At 48.8% G+C, this 17,361-nt stretch overlaps 1 protein-coding gene across 1 annotated transcript in view; it reads left to right on the top strand.

The window, feature by feature from the left end:
• The window catches only part of LOXHD1 (lipoxygenase homology PLAT domains 1), a 183,163-nt gene that overhangs the window by 12,376 nt on the left and 153,426 nt on the right, over positions 1–17,361 (top strand). Inside the window, exons 5-6 of the mRNA XM_077135558.1 lie at positions 6,404–6,484; positions 9,377–9,561. Coding sequence (XP_076991673.1) covers positions 6,404–6,484; positions 9,377–9,561 — 266 coding nt within the window. The remainder of the gene's footprint in view (positions 1–6,403; positions 6,485–9,376; positions 9,562–17,361) is intronic.

A 17,361-nucleotide genomic window follows, 5' to 3' on the forward strand; every position in this document is an offset into this window, starting at 1 on the left:
TTTTTTTTTTTTGCATAAAATGCCTAATTTGGATCTCAGAAACCCCAAGATTTCATGTTAGCTGCCCCTTCATGTGGAGAATAAGAAGTCTGGGGCGAGGTCCAGCTTTTCCACTTACCTGCCATCTAACCTTGACAAATCTCTGCCTCCAGGGCCTCGGTTTTCCCATGGGACATGTGGAAGAGGTGATTTCCCTTTTACCAAACTCACAGGGCTGTTGGGAGAAGGAAAAGGTCACACGTGGGAGAGCCCTGAGTTTAACGTGCTCTGCCCTCGGGTCTCTCCAGGGACCAGCATCACATTAAACCTGTCTGCCCACTGACACCCACTCGAAGCAGCCATATGGATAACCTGTGTGTGAGTGTGCTTGTGTAGATGCAGGTGTGTGTGTGCGAGTGCGCTTGTGTAGATGCAGGTGTGTGTGTGTGAGTGTGCTTGTGTAGATGCAGGTGTGTGTGTGCATGTTTGTGTCTATGTGCTTGTGTGTGTCTTTGTGATGGTGTGGGCTGCACTTGTGTGTATTTGTGTTTATGTGTTTGTGTGTGTATGTCTGTCAGTGATTGCGTGTGTTTATTTGAGTGTGTGCCCTGTGTTCTCTGTCTCATTGTAACCCACTGAGCAGGAACTCCTGCCTTTTTGGTCTTCTCTCTCCATTGCACATGTGCACACACACAGCAAAACATGAGCTCAATTTCACAGAATCATGGCACTCAGAGCTGTTCTGGGGTCCCAGGGAAGGTGCTGTCAGCTGGTGTTCCCACTGTGTTCGGTGGAGCAGGGGGTGGGTCATGGCTCTGGGCCCACCAGGCCCCTGCCTCCGTTCCTCCAGAGCTGCTCCTTTTCTGTTTCTTACCCACTGAGTTTCTGAGTAAGACTCTATTTGAGCCAAGGTTTTTGCAGCCAAGAAACATTTGAAAACAACTTATCTATTCCAACCCATTCATGGGGAAACTGAGGCCTAGAGGGAAGGAGCAAGGAGCTCAAAGCCAGGGAGCTTTTTGATGGTAAAGCTATTCCTCAATACCCGGGCTCCTGATGTCGACATTTTCCATGAATGCATGGCTGTGCAGCCACGGAAGGTCTATGTGAGATGCCCCTTAAGGTCATCTAGGGCCCCGGGCCGTGCTTCTGGCTTGGCACCTCTGGGGGTGGTGGGGAAACTGCAGAGAGTGGGCCACAGGCCAGGAGGTCCTGGACCCCTGTGCCGAGCAGGACATGCACCATTCTTCCCCTGACTGCAGGCTCTAGTGTAAATGCTGCAGCGTCAAGGCAGGTATAATGTCCTATTTTGTCCATTTCTGCAGAACAGGGTACCTGCCTTCTTGTACTGCTCACCCTGCAGAGTGATTCGCTTGTGGAAGGCTCCCCTCGAGTGACGTGGGCACGGTAAAGAGAGTACATGAGATGCCCATCCTCTGTGCCATGCCCCCCCTCCCCCCCAGCACAGTGCTGCAGGGAAAGGCATGTGCTCTGGGAGCTGGCCCAGCCAGTTCTGGTAGTCCCAGCTTGTCTTTTCTTTCTTTCTTTTTTTTTTTTCAATATTTTTATTTAAGAAAACAAACAGCCTGTCTTTTCTAACTGAAGGTGATAGTTTCCACTTTTCCTCTGGTTTCTCACTCTCCTCCTCTTATGCATTCAATACCCCGGGAGTCTTCTCTCTCACCCTTTTCATTTGTCAAAACAGTCCCTCAGGAAGGGCTCCAAGATTCCTCCTTTATACCCTGGGGTGAGGTTTGTCACAGAGTCCCCTTCCTGGGGGTTTGAGCTTCAGTCTTCTATCTCCATTGGGGAAGAAACAATACCCACAGGCACAGGGTCAAAGGCACCCATGAGCTGGAAGGGCTGGGAGGTCCTCCTGGCACCCCTGATCTCACAGTGGGATCCAGGCTAGCCATTCCCCCAGTTACTCCAAGGGTCTGCTGTGGGGGTCTCTGCTTACGTCTGTGTCAGGCTCAGGTTTGGACAGCAAGAGCATGGGGCTGGCTGGGAGGGCTGACCCGGAGCCCCACGGAGACCAGGGGGACAGCTTGTGAAAGTATGGAGGGAGCCAGGAGCACTGCATACCTTCTGGGAAGGGACCTGCCAGCTAAGAGCAAGGGGCCATGTTGGGGGACAGAGAGGAGGAAGGTCAGAAAGGCAGGGTGGGACCAAACTGTACAATGCCTTTGAAGGTGATCAAGGGAGGCTCAACTTACTATGACAGCCGAGGAAGAGTTGTCTGACAGTGGTGAGCAGGACAAATGCAGAAAGAAGAAACCAGAGGCTGGGAACCAGATATAAGGCTGCTGTGAGAATGGAGAAAATGTCTCCCAAGTGAATTACGCACGTACAGTCTGTGCCATCTAAGACTCAATTCGAGATGGAAACCTTGGGTCTGCAGGATTTTGATTTTGAGGGAATTCCAGTTTGCCCAGGTTCCGCATGCAGATGACAGCTGGAGTCCCTTTGCTCTGTGGGATTTAGGTGTAGTTAGCTCAGCACCCCCCACCCTCTGCCCCGCCCCCGGGGTCAGGCTCAGAGCACGCACCGGCCTTGAAAGCTTCTTGATCTTGTTGGCTACTGTCCCCACCTCTTCACGTGGTGTCAGCCCAGCCTGGACTTGAGCTTCTTGGCATTTTGTGTGAAACGTACTTCACTGGTGTCTTGGGGCACCAGAGAGACTTCACACTGCAGCAATTTAAACCAGTTACAATAGAATATTAGCCCCCTAGTCTGATAGGTCAGTTACTGCCTTTCTTGGAAGTTTCTCCCTGATCCTCTTTCTTCGCAACTTCTGGCCTTCCTTTCTTTCACTCCACCTTTCTTTCCAGCTTCTCCGGTGTCCTCCGATTTCTGTGTTACCCTTCAATTCCTGCTCACTCTTGGGCCTGAGGGTTTCACCATCCACCCCCAATTGGATAGCAGCATTTTTTTTTCTAGTACCCCGGGCCCCAACCCGGTTAAATGCCGACAGCAGTGGTTCCCAGAGAACGCCTCCTCTTGTGGGTTCCCTGCTTCTTTCCCGGTGACCCAGGACCACCTCCAACACTGGGTCACTTGTTCAGAAAATGGCAAAAGGATGGGTTCTCATGTACCTTCTCCTGTTGAGAATTCACTGTCTGAGAATGTCCGAGAATGCCTGGCATTTTAGCCTGCTGGCTCTGGGCTGCCTGTGGAGCCTCTCCCACGGGGTCCCGGCTGGTTGGGAGGCGTGGGCAGGGTGGGGGCTGCATGCTGCATTAGCCTTTATTTGACCATCGTGCAGGAGCTCCAGTGAGACTAGGGAAGAAGTCTCCATTTGTAACACCTCCTTTGACCTGGGACCCTGTGTCCTTTGCTATTTCCATCCCACCTCAGTTTTCTGAAATGCACAGAAATTTGCATTTTAACTTACTGGAAGTGGTGATTTTGGAATTGAGTGTTAAGGGGTTGGGAGATGTGGAGTTGACTGAGGTTATCCCAGCCCCTCCTTCAGGTAAGGGAGCCCACTAGAGCCCTGTCTCTGCAGCCCTTTCCTTTCCCTCTGAGGACAGAGACCATCGTGAACACTGTGGAAGATTGCTTCAGATCCCACCAGCGCCCGGAAAGCTCCGGTGGGGCCCCACGTCCCAGCGCGCAGCTCTCCTGCTGCCCCTTGCTCTGCCGTCCTGGTCGTTCTTTCTCCCCTAGTTTCCCTTCATCCATCTGGTTTCCCCACCCCCCCCCCCCGCCACCCACAGCTGCACACAGCAATGTGACCCCACGGCCGGTTATTTAACAAACACTGGCATATGCACATCCAAATTCGACCTGAGCATGTCGGGAGGTAACTCCTGTTCTTACACTGTGCTGTTGGGGCACAGAGCCTTTCTGGGATCCTGGAGCTCCCCTCTGCTGAGTGCCACTGTCAGAGCTTCTCTTGAGGAACTCCTGTCGGAGACAGGAAAGCCTCTGCTTTCCCTCTCGGTCACGCCGTCTTTGGCTAAAAATGGGAGTGGTTACCTCCTGACCCCCTAATGGGTGCTGGCTGTCTCCACAGTCACACACACCCTCAGCAGATGGAACCTGGCCTCCCTGAACCCATCCCACACCACAGGCCGTGGCAGCCTGCTGGCTGGGGTGTGAGTGTGGACGCATGATGGGCCTCCCCTAAGGAGGGCAGATGGGAGGGCTGCTGAAACAAGGGATTCAGCTTTTTGTATAATTAAAAAACCAATGCATGCTCCTTTTAGAAAATTAAAAATATATATGGAGACATAAAAACAAATAATCAACACGTTATGAGAGTCTTACTATCTAGATGCAGTATTTTTGTATAAATCCTTACACTCTTAATGGTTTTTTAAAAGAACTTGGTAGCTTATTTGTTTTGATTGCTCTGTTTGAACTTGCTGTTTTTAACCTACTTTTTCTTTTAAGCCTAACTCATAAGCAGGTTTTTAAAAAAGTATGATTTTCATGGTTGTATAATATTCCATCACATATAGCTACTCAAGGTGACTATTGCTTAGGGTAATTATTTGATGGAGAGGCTCCCATATGTTTATTCTAACAGCCAATTACCTTGTCTTATATAGTGAAACGGAACATACCCCATATTCACTCCTTTGTTCTACATTCAATAGTCTTGATACACAGAATTAACATTCACACTAAGTTATTTAATGACGGCCGTGGCTCTGAACCCAAATGCAGGGTGTGTTATTATTCACCCTTGGAAGTGAAGCCAGAAATTCTACCATCAGCCACATCCTCATGATTTTGCTGGATTGGCTTAGTTTTAATGCTGCCCTTGTACATTAGCAGCCTCCAGTCGACTAATCTTGAGCTACCTTTTCAGGGTATCTCCCTATTCTCCCTCTCCCTTCTCCTGACACCCCTAAAAATCATTGATCTGGGTTATATATTGACCACAGTAAAATTTCTGCTCAGCTCAGGTGAGCGGGCCTGGTAAGTTTATTTTCCCAGGAAGGAGTATTTATTGGTTCTTCACGGAAGAGATTTCTTTTTTTCTGGTCTTACTCAAGAAGGATATTCTCCATCTCTATTAAAAGAATGTGAAGTAGAGACTCTCCGCCCAGCATATTGCCTCCATCCCTTCCTTCCTCCAGAGGTTAAAACCACCTGGGTCTCAGGTACATACAATAAGGCCAGTACTCATTCCTTTTACTCCAGCAAAACCCAGCAGGTTCTACCACTCTTTCCTCCCCACTCTATTCCATCCCAGATTGTACCTCTGAGGCCCATTTTCCCTGACAAGTCTGCCTCAGTGTATGTTTTAACCTGATTTCATGAGCTCCGTGCTGCTCCATGTCACCTTAAGGAAACTTCTCCCCAGGCAGATTGTTTGCTGAAGTCATTCCATTTACAGAATCACAGCTTCTGGCTTCCTGTGGAACCATAAAATTCTTCTGTTATTGAGAAGAGTCGGAACCTTATTGCCTTGGAGAGAAGACTCTTCACCTCCCCTTTATTTTGAAACACAGAACACACTGGTGGTCAATCAATAGGGGCATGTGTGCCGTGATTTTCTTTCCAATATGTGCTAGTCCCGTGAGCCCTGGCTGCTTTGAGGGAGGCTACCAGGGCTTTAGCTGCAGGGGGCAGGGAGTGCTGCTTGCAGGTCTGAGCTCAAAGGGCTGGGCTCTTGCCCCACGCAGAGGATGGAGAAGATGTCGATATGAGATTCAGGCTTCCATTCCCAGAGGACTCTGTGAAGAGGCTGCTCAAGCCCTCCTGTGTCTAAGCCGATTGAATTTAGGATGCTCGAGACTGGACTTGCCTGGGCATCTCATTGCTGAACGCGTCAGGTGTTCTTTGCTCTGTTCACACTGTTTGCAGGGTGCTGGCTATGCATATCCCTCACCACTCCCCCTTCCCTGGTTGTTGGTTGGGGGTTGAGTGTTTCCTTTCTGGTTGGAATGGCAGGGCCATGGAGCACCACCCAAGGTTTGCATCCACTTGGGGCTGCCATTGCAACTTTTCCTGGCCAGAGCAAGGCAGGTGAGGAGAGGCAAGGAGGCCTATAGATCCAAGAGCCCTCGGGCATTCCTCACTCCTTCCTTCCTCCTCCATTCTCCCAACCTAAGCAACCAGAGGATATTGGATCATGACTTTGGAGAGCCAAGTTCTTGTCCCACTCTGCTACCTACTAGCAGTGTCTTTGCATAACAGGCCTGATAATGACTGCCATGCTTGCTTTGGTGGCACACAGCAAGAGTGAAATGAGAACCTAAATGGAAAAGCAAGGAATGATGACTAATAGTCCTTGATCTGTTCTCTCCAAACCATGTCAGGAAGGAATCTCAGAATGGGGTCTGGTTGCTTGTAGCACATTGCAAGAGTAGGACAATGGAGGAAGAAGGAGGATGCCAACCCTGGGCACTCCTCCCAGGCCCATGAACCAAGTACTGATCTGTGCTAACTGTATACATGTTCATTGCAGGAGTGAGTCAGCCTTTGAGAAATCCAATGTTGATGTGTTCCGGGTGAGAACCAACAATGTGGGCCTCATCTACAAAATCAGGTGAGATTCTGGTGCCTGTCTGTTGTGGGGAGCAGGGGGGGAGGCAGGAGAGATGAAGGTAAGAGGACTAGGAATTAACTTTTCTATTGCAATTTTGGATGGCGGTTACTCCTGTGGTGTCATTTGAAGGGGTCCCTACTAGGGCCCCAATTTTTCCTTCCTATCCTGAATCACAGTGTCCTAAATTTCCCCATTAGAGGTTCACTTTTTTGAGTTAAGACAATTTGAGCCAATTTTCACAAACTTGAGAAATAGGCTCTGGGCGATACCACAGCCCGGGGGGTTGGAGCATCTAAAATTACATGTGTAGTTCACGTTACAGCACAGGGGTTTGGAGCACAGACTCTGAGTTCAGATTACATGGGTTCAAATCTTCACTCTGCTATTTACTTGTTGTAGAAGTTTCGACAGGTTACCTCTCTAAAGTTCAGTTTCCTTACCTGAAATGCTGGTGCCTACCTTGTAGGGTTAATGAGGGTTCAGGGAGTTAAAGTGCTCAGAGCAGTGACTGGCACACAGAAGCTCTAGTGGCGGTTAAAGACACCAGGTCACTTTTGCAGGATGTTTTTGGACATAGAGCTTCTTGATCTTGGTATTTTTTAAATGTGTGGGAAAGGACAACTCTCTCCAGCTTGGCTTCAGAGGAAGAGCCTTCAACTGCCCCTTGTTTTCCCCTCTCCCCTTCTGCCCCCAACTCCCATCCAGGATCATGTCCACCTGTCAGAATGTCAAGGTTATCTGACTTGGGTCTGCCAGGGGTCAAATGCTGCCTCATTTTTCTTCCTCCCACTAGAAAATATCAGAACACAAACATCCTTACCGGGGAGGTGAGAGGCATGTGGGGGCCATGGGCACTGGGGTGTGGAGGGAAGGGGGGTCACAGCAGGGAAAGGGCCCTTGCAGGGGAAGGTTGGGGGTCAGTGCGTGGGGAAAGCAACTGCTAAGCCGAGGGTCTGCCACATACCAGGCTCTGTTCCAGGCAATGGTAAGCACCTTGTGTTCTAGTTTGCTAGCTGCTGGAATGCAATATACCAGAAACAGAATGGCTTTTTAAAAAGGGGAATTTAATAAGTTGCTAGTTTACAGTTCTAAGGCTGAGAAAATGTCCCAATTAAAACAAGTCTATAGAAATGTCCAATCAAAGGCATCTAGGAAAAGACACCTTGGTTCAAGAAGGCCGATGAAGTTCAGGGTTTCTCTCTCAAGTGAGAAGGCACATGGCGAATACAGTCAGGGTTCCTCTCTCATCTGAAAAGGCACATGATGAACATGGCATCATCTGCTAGCTTTCTCTCCTGGCTTCCTGTTTCATGAAGCTCCCTGGGAGGCGTTTTCCTTCTCCAAAGGTCGCTAGCTGGTGGACTCTGCTTCTTGTGGCTATGCCATTCTGCTCTGCTCTATCTGAATCTCTTGTTCTCCAAAATGTTTCCTCTTTTATAGGACTTCAGAAACTAATCAAGACCCACCCGGTGGAGACATATTGTCACTTAATCCAGTTTAACAACCACTCTCAATTACATCACATCTCCAAGGAGATGATCTAATTACAGTTTCAAACATCAAATGCTAAATAGGGATTAGAAGAAATGGTTGCCTTTACAAAATGGGATTAGGATTAAAACATGACTTTTCTAGGGGACATACACCCTTTCAAACCAGCACACCTTGTAAATGAAGGGCTTGACATTCAAGTGTGTCGTCTGCCCATAGGGCTGTGTATCCACTGAGCTGAGGTTGTCCTATTCAGGCCTGTGAGGACAAGGTCTTGCCCTAACAGGCAGGGATGAGATGTTTAATGCAGAGTGAGGTTGTCCAGGTGTCAAGTCCTGGGAGGAAGCTGGAGCTCAGAAGGGACAGCAGGACTGCTAAGGGTTGGGGGGACTTCAGGAAGTGGGAGAAGATTTGGGAGGTCAGATTTTGAAGAGGCTGGATCAGTGCTGTCCAATACAGCTTCTGGTCACATATGGCTACTGAGCCCTTGAACCCGTCTAAATTAAGATACGCCATATGTAGACAGTATTCATCAGCTTTTTTGAAGATTTAGTACACAAGAAGCATGTAAAAAATCTCACTAATAAATGTTTATAATGTGGTTGCATGTGGAAATCAGTGGGTTAAATGAAATACATCATTAAAATTAATTTCACTTGTTTCTTTGTATCTTTTTAGATGTGGCTATTGGAACATCTAAGATTATAGGTGTAGCTCACATTACATTTCTCTTGGACAGAATTGGTCTAGATGGTTATGAGGGAGCCTTTAGATGGTGGGACTAAGGAAAGTATCTGCTTGTTGTAGGGCCCTGGGCGTCAGGAAGAGAGGGACACAACCATCTTGGAGCAATGGGAGGGGCAATTTGTACCCTGGGGAGCAAGATGTGCCCTGCAAGTCAGATGATTTTGGTTGGTTTCCTGCCTTCTGTTTATTTCCCTGTTGTCACCCCTTGATGAGCTGCCCTTTTTTGGCCTTGACTCAGTTGAGCTTTAGGAAACTGCGTGTGCATGCTCAGGCCAGGATGCAAAGGGAAGCAGTGCTTCTGAGGCTGAGGTGAGGAAGTGGCACTAATCAGGAGAGCCATGTAGGGGAAGGTCAAGATGGCCCCCTTGCAGGCCTTGGTGATCCTGGAGTTTCTTTACCTTGGAAGGCAATATGTCCTTGCAAGCAATGCAACAATGTGATGTTCATTTATCTGTACATCTGCCTTGCTATCCCCATTTAATAGGCGAGGAAAAGAATTCAGAGAGGTAAAGTAACAAAAACTACGCCACCACCATGATAGAACAATAACATAGTAGAATCTCTCTTTGGAGTAAGCATTTGGTATTCCAGTGTGTGGAAGGGGTGTCTTCTCCAGCCCGCCAGTGACAGCCTGGGTGTCTCCTTCTGCCCTAGGATTGAGCATGACAACACGGGTCTGAACGCCAGCTGGTACCTGGACCATGTGATTGTGACTGACATGAAGCGGCCTCATCTCCGTTACTATTTCAACTGCAACAACTGGCTGAGCAAGGTGGAAGGTGACCGCCAGTGGTGCCGTGACTTACTGGCCAGCTTCAACCCAATGGACATGCCCAGAGGTCAGTGCCTATGCTGGTGGCCTGCAGCCTCCTCTGTCTTGTTCGGGACTGGTCCTGCTCCTCCTCCTCCTTGAACCCGCTCAGCCTATATGCTTGTGGGAAAGCCACACCTGGACCCTAGCCACCAGGAAGACAGACCCTGGAGGGGATAGAAAAAGGGGGTTTCAGCATCCCATCTTTAATTACTGCTGAGATTGAATATTTTTCATGTGCTTATCATTCATTGTATTTCTTTTTTATTTTGCATGGGCTACCCCTGCTCTTTGCCCATCTTTTAAGTGAGATGAATTTCATAGGTATTCCCAAAACCCTAAGCACCTTTATGACTCAGTCTCTTTATCAGGATCAGTCCTTAGCAAATTGTCAATCTTGTCATTTTCCTCTTTTGTTCCCTTAGTCTCCTCTTTCTTGGCCTTTTTCCACTTCTCAGGTCCTCATCCTTTCTTCTGTTTTGGTCCCACAAAAATCCAGGGCTCAATTGTTATGAGAGGAACTTCTGAAAAGGCCTCAAGAACAACAGTTCTCCAAATTTCTACTAAAATCATCCAGAATAGTGTTTCCTTGCCTTTTACAGAGAAAATAAAGATACCTGCTGTTCCAGTCCCTGTATCAGGCTGCCTGGGCTCCTGGCCCCTCATGGACTGGAGGGCATTAGGCTTTTCTATTCTAGACCAGGGATTTTCAGGCTGGGATTGGGAAGAAAGAATGAAAAAAGGAATCTTCAACTATTCAAACTACTGCATTGGCAAACAAAAGTTTCTTTGCTTTTCCTCAGCAATTATACTAACTTGGTATTTGGCTACTGGAAGTCTTTGATGAGTAAAAATGGAGAAGACAATTATCTCTTTATACATGCAGTTTGACAGGTGAAATATTGCAAAACATAGGTTATGTGCAATGATAGCAGGAGAGAGGGAAAGGGAACATTTTTAGTGTATATTCCACCCACCTCTTGATCCCCAAGGGAGGGCAAATTCTTAGGGAGCCTCGTTCCCCTCCCTACAACCCCAAGGGCCATTTTGGAGATGGCCTGGCTGATCATCAGCTGGAACTTTCTTTCACTCCTGCTCCTCAGGGAAGGTAGATGTTCCAGGCTGACCGACTGACCCTTTGACCGAGGTGACCAGCAGGTAGTCCTGGGGGTTGGGGAGGACTGGCCTTGATCAGGTGTCTAGGTAGTTCCTCTAAAGGAGATCTCATGTCATACCTAAAGACACAGGCGTGAGGGTGGCTTGCCCGCCTTGTGGGTGCAGAGGGTGAGTTGCAGGGCACTAGGGCCACTGCCCTGGACAGCACCTGACATACCACCTTGGAGATGACTTTTTCCTCCCCAGCTTTCTCTTTAAACATGTTCTTGAGGAGGCCCCCAACACATACTTAACACCTTAGGGTGAATGGCTTTGTCAGGACCACTCTCTTCCCTAGTAGACCCTGTGAGGGGGTGGTGGGTTCAAGAAAATCAGAGACAGGAGGCTCCAAAAGAAGGAGATAGAAGTTGACTGACCTCACAGTTTATGGTTGGAGGAGCCCAGGACCCAGTTCAGCCTCTTAGTTTTCACCTGGCTGGTGCAGTTACTGCATCTGGTGCCTTGAGGAAACCAGGCAATGAAATCAGCCAAAATGGCTTTGCCTGTTGGTTTTCTTTGTGTTTGATCTTCAGACTTGGGGGGTCCATTGCTGGGGCCTGGGAAGGCAGGCTATTGTGTCCCTACAAGCCATTAGCGGTGATGTGAATTTCACAAACTCCAGTCATTCTCATTCCACCTTCTAGATTTTTGCCTTTTCCGAGTACCACTTCCATTAGTCTATACTTCATCTTTAAACTCACTTTTAAAAATGCATACATCTCTAAGTTCATTTTGAAAGGAACCTTATCTCACCATGATAAATAAAAAATCATTTGCTACAAATATAAGGTATACACTGGTACATATTAAAATAAATATGCAACATTAGATTAAAATGATCCTCGTGCACCTGGCTAGCATCCCACACACTGCCAGTGGTGTGCAAAGAGCACTTTGGGAAACACTCCTAGCCCCCGACACAAGAGATCGGGAAAGTAGAGTTGGGAGGGAGGGCAGGAGGGCTGGCAAGGGTATTTGGGCTCTCCTCTCCAGGAGTCCCTGTCACACTTCATCCTTACAGTATCCCAGGGAGGGAGGGTGGACTGGCAGGTGTTAATTACAGATGAAAATACTGAGGCCCAGCAAGGAGGTGATCTGTCCAAGGGCCAATGGTCAATTGCAGGTGGAGCTGGGGCTGGAAGCAAGCCTCCTAATTCTGAGTCCGATGTGCTTTCCACCCCCTCCCACGACCCAGCTTTTCTTTGTCTTTTTGACAACTTGACTTTTGCAATTTCCAGCAGCTGTTAGGGGCTGAGAGCAATATCTCATTAATTTTACAGTGTCCCTCTTCTTGAACCTGTCTCAAACACACTCTCAAAACACCCTGAGGATGTGGCCAAGAACGAAATATGACTCTCTTGGCTCAATTAGATCAGCCAGTTGCTACTGAAGTTCACACAGGAGTCAACACATCTTTAGTTTTTGTGAAAATGGTTTTGTACTAAGATTATGGAGTGATGAACAACCGAATATTCACTTGTGGTTGTTTCTCTGTGTGCAGGAGAAACCTAGCCTGTGGGTGGAGGTGAGAGGGGCTTGGGGAGAGGTGGCTGCCATCTCTACTTGTCACCACACACAGGGACCCTGGCAGGGGGTGGGGCTGAGGGGACCCTTCACATCTTCCTTCCTTATCAAATTGCCTCATTTCTTCTCATCCTCCTCTTTAACCAGTGCCTAGTTTTCATAGGGCACACCCCAGCTGACAGTAACTGAAGGGATAAACTAAACCTCAGAGGTGGCTGTGACCAATAAGCTGAAGGGCTGCCTCCTGCCAGGAGTTTCTACCATGTCATGGGGTGCACAGGTCCTCTGGAAGGCTGCAGAACCCAAAGGAATGAATTCTTACCAGGGGAATTCTAGGCACCAGGGTTGAATGATTGCCTGGCTTTTACAGGGTCAGTTTGGTGGCCCTCAGTTCACACTTCAGATTCATGAGCATCTGGCCATTTGGCACTTGCCTTGAGATACTGCAAAGTTCCCCCAATTTATAGCAGAGACATCTGGATAGTTGGTTAGCCTGGCACATAAGAGATCAGAGCCTGAGAATGTAAGGGACTATGGAGGTCAGCTGAGTTGATCTCCTACTGCGATAGGAATCCCCTCTGTGCTTCTCCAGCCTGTTTTGAACCAACCTTTCTTGAGCAGTGGACAGTTTCAAGCACCCCTGCTCAGCCCTCCCTACTGCTATACGGCACTGGCTGTCAGAAGGTTCTTCCTTAAATTAAACCTCATGCTATCTCCACACGGTTTACACTTGTCTGTTTCAGTCCATTTCGGTCCTCCCCCGATACAGCTCAGACTATATCTGCATGGTCAGTACTTCAGCTGTCTAAGGGCAGTCTTCTCTCTCTCAGGGACATGTCTCCAGCTCCTTGGCCTCTCCTTTCATGGCACATCTCCAGCCTGCCCTCTCTGGCCTCCTGCCTGTGTGAGCTCTGCTTTGTCATTGCCCCTGGTGAATGTAGTTCCCAGGCTAGAGCTCTGTGTTCCAGGTAGGGCCGAGCAAAACAGAGTGCAGGGGCCTCCCTGACTCACACGTCCACTTCTTTTAATGCATTTAAAACTTTTAAAAGAACTAGTAGACTTTATTTTTCTAGAGCAGTTTAGATTTAGAGAAGAAATTATGGAGAAAATGCAGTTTAGTTGTAAAGAGTTCCCATATACCCTCTACCTCCCAGTTTCCCCTATTATTAATATCTTGCATTAGTGTGGTACATTGGATCCAATTGATGAATGATACTGATCAAGGATTATTAACTACAATCCATGGTTGACATGTGCCCTGACACTTTGCGTTGTACAGTTCTATGGGTTTGGTCTATGGGTTCTATGGGTCCCAGTTCTATGGGTCCTCACAGAGACCAGTTCCTTGCCCTAAAACTGCTCTGAGCTCCACCTCTTCTTCCCTTCCCTCCCCTCATAACTGTGTTAACAGTCACAATACCCTATATTGATGTGGCAGTCAAAGGCTCATGTTCCCCTGGAAGAAAAGATGAAAATGTCCTCTCCACCTGAGTCCTCATTCTTGCCCAGGGCTTCAAGGCTGCTGGAGAAACATCCCAATTCTCCTGACACCCCAACTCATCCCCACAGGAATCAGCAGGAGCGGGGGGCCCGGGCTTGGCCGGCTCTCCCCTCCATGGTCCAGGCAGACATTACACCTCCTGATCAAGCACCTCGGACATACGTGCAGCCCGAGCAGAGAGTTGGTAGCCATGGTCTTCTCTCTTTCGGAATGGGTGTTGGGTCCTGGCATCGCAGGGGTCCAGGAAAGTTGGCAGATGCTTTTTCAGCGTATCTGTAGCCACTCTCCCTGGGAAGACGGTCTTGGCTGTCAACTCCTTCCAGAAGAGCAGTGCATTTTTCTTCCTGCCATCTGCCTCTTGGCATTCCTTCCATTGCCATGATGCCTGACTCCTTTCCTGGAGGGTTTCTTTCACCTGGTCTGGATTGACCCACTTCCTGACAATCCAGAACCCAGAGGGTATCCCCTGGCCTGAAGCTAAGCATTGACTCCCAGGCCTATGACTGAAATCTCATCCTTAGCAGCTGCCATCAAGAGTGACCTCTTGAACTCTCCTTCTTTGCTGAGCCTGAGGTTCAGGACATGCTCCCTGTCCTCAAGATGCTCACAGTCCATTGGAGGACACAGGTGCCCATAATACTGAGTACCAGCAAGTGGGGGGAGGATGGCAGGGTTCAGAGCTCTGCGTCTTGAGTCGTGGAGTCTCAGGTTCAATCCCAACTCTACTACTTATAGCCATGTGACCTTGGACAAAATACTTAACTTCTGCAGTCTTAGTATCTTTATGTAGACATACTTTGCAATTAGTATCTTATTTTAACCTGTTAGCATCCCTTGGAGGTGGGGTCTCTTATCCCCATTTTGCACATGTAATGAGGGTTGAGACAAGCATGCACAGACTGCCTCTCCAGTCTTCTCCTGTTTCTTGGTCTGGCACTAGCAGCTCCCATTAATCAACCCGTTAGTCAGATTGTATTGGCCCCAATGTCTGGTAGACAGTGGCTCTGAAAGCTGTTCTTTTCAGCACTAATAAACCGTGAGGAGGTTTCAAGGGACCCACAGGAAGTAGAGCTGAGGCCAGAGGAATGGGTGAGACACCCTCTCCCAATCTGCTCCCAGAAGATGGAGTAGAAGCCAAAGCACTGACAGCAGTTTTTGGGGTTCAGGCCCCATTCCATTGGGCTCAACAAAGGCCCAGTGAGGCACCTCTCCCAGGAGCCCCCAGAGGCCTGCCTGGGTGCCTTCTCTTTGCCGCTACAGCTTTTGTGAATCTATGAGATAGAAAACTGTGGTCCTTCCATTAAAACATATGCCAGAGTCAGAGGAAGCACTGGGGCCAGCATCTTCTCCCCCTTACCTGCTCTCTTCCCTCCTCCACTTTGGTTTTCTTCATTCTGCCCAAACCCCATTAGATTAAAGCCCCAGTCCCTCTAGAAAGTATAAACCTTGCATCTCCACTCCTCCCTCCAAGCTCTGGGAGAAATCAGTCTTCACCACACTTGTGTGTGATTCTCCATGGGGTGCCCTCTCCCCCACTCCTCCACCTGCAGTCAGGGATGTGTGAGCAGTCTTGTGGACAGGGAGGAGGAAATTTTCAACTTAATCCTTGACATTCAGACAGTCTCTGTTCTGATCAGCCAGAATGAGCCACTGGGGCTGTTGGAAGTGGGTTGTAGCCCTCAGGGGTTTTGAGATGGACAAATGGGAGAGAAACACCATATCTCAGGGACTGCTATTTGTCTGTTTGGGTTCAAAGTACTTAACATGGGTCTAGCTGGTCTCTCCAGGTACAGGATTTTCTGAGAGCCAGATGTGGTGATTACTCTTGCACTCACCCCTGCTGCCTTGGCCCTCAGGAATTAGGGGCCTGGGTAGACGCTGGGAAGAAACGTGGTGTATGTACGTATAAAGGGGAGGTCAGATGTAGTTGCATCCATTTATGAAGACCAGCAGCAGAGTTCGGGAGAGGGAGGCTGTACTGGGGGACAGAGAACTGAGTCTGGTCTTGCTGCTTTGTAACTGTTTGACCTTGGGCAAGTTACTTGTCCTTTCTGTGCCTCAGTTTCCTCTTCTTACCGTGAGAAGTTTGGAAGAGATATTCTCTGGTATTTCTTGTAGTGCTGCTTTCTCTGGTACTATGCTGGCTAAGTGCCTCCTCACCTCTCATGTGGGATCCAGGTGTCTTCCATCCCCTGATTTCGTTCCCTTCATTCTGACAGTGTCACTTTTGGTGTGACACTCACTGGGCACAGTACCCAAGTGCAATTGATAAGCACATTGCAGAGTTACACAGTGGAGGGAACACAGCTCCTCAGCCCTCTCCGGCCCTAGGGAAGCTCAGACACAGCCCTGAGGCTGAGAGTCAGGGTGGGACAGTATTGAAGGATCAGGGGTGGGGACCTATGAGTTAGACAAGGGCATAATGTGATCTCTGCGAGTAGACAGATATGGAGCTGTCTCTGGGTGGGGAGGCTTGGGCAAGATCTTTTTAGGGCCAACCCTGCCTGGCCTTCTCAAGGCCTGTGTGATGTCATTTCCTGCCTCTCTGAGTAATTGCCCCATCCCAGTAACACATCCCTTCACCACCTCCAGCCCACAAACCCTCCCACCTTGAAGGTATTAAGATTGTCACGTGGCTTAAATTAGCACTGAGCCCACATCACTTCGTTTTGGGAAAGCTCTGCCAACTTGGCAATGAGGTAGGCCTCCAATGCCAAGAGCTGTGTTCCAGCTGGCCTGGGGGCTGTTCACACCCCAGGGCTGTCGGAGCCCAGGCACAACAGCTCTTCAATGTTTGAGACTCAGGCCCCTGTATTCAGAAGTACACACTCCTCGAATGGGTCGTGTCTCTCACGCCTTCTCCCTGCTAAGACCTGACCCATAGGATTCGTTAGGGACAAGCCTTCTTCTTGGTGCCATTTAATCTTCTTTGGTGGATTAAAAATAAATGCAGCTGCAGCCAGCTTTGCCTTGTGCTCCAAAGAGACCGAGGGGCTGGTGGTTGGGGGGAGAGGTTGCCCACGAGAGGAAGCAACAGCCGGGCAGGTGGGCAGGGAACGTGCAGGTGGCCGGGAGGGCAGGCGATGCTTACATCCAGACGGCCTGTCTGGGAGCAAATGGATCGTCTTTTCTTTCTAATCCAAAAGGGACAGCCAGTGCTGGGGGCTGAAATGGAATTGTGTCTGCCCTCCTCCCAGAGTGCCTCAGTCCTCAGCACAATTGCTGTCTCCTCTCCTGGTTATTTCATCAGGTATTGGGTTATAATTTCACTGCCGCCCACGCTGAGCTTATCGCATGGCTCCAGCTGCAGAACCACGTCAAGCACAGAGCCCAGGGTGCATTTGAGGAAAGGATGGGATAAGAAAGGGATTGTGATTAACAAATGTGTTAGGGACATATGCAAATCGCCCTGACCTGCAGCAGATTGTGGGCCTGCCAGAGAACTGCAAGATGCAAAATGGAAGCAGCCTAGATAATTGATGCAGAAAACGCCTGTTGTGAGGGGGCTGCCACATAAACCAGCAGCCTTAATTTATTCTCAGATTCTATTGGATGATACCATGCAGAAATTCTCATTCATTTTTAAATGTAGCTCTCTGGGTCAGAAAGTATCTGGCACTGTAAATCCTGAGTTCTAGTTCTGCTTTG

Source organism: Tamandua tetradactyla, chromosome 18 (genome assembly GCF_023851605.1).
Source record: "Tamandua tetradactyla isolate mTamTet1 chromosome 18, mTamTet1.pri, whole genome shotgun sequence".
Lineage (NCBI taxonomy): Eukaryota > Metazoa > Chordata > Mammalia > Pilosa > Myrmecophagidae > Tamandua > Tamandua tetradactyla.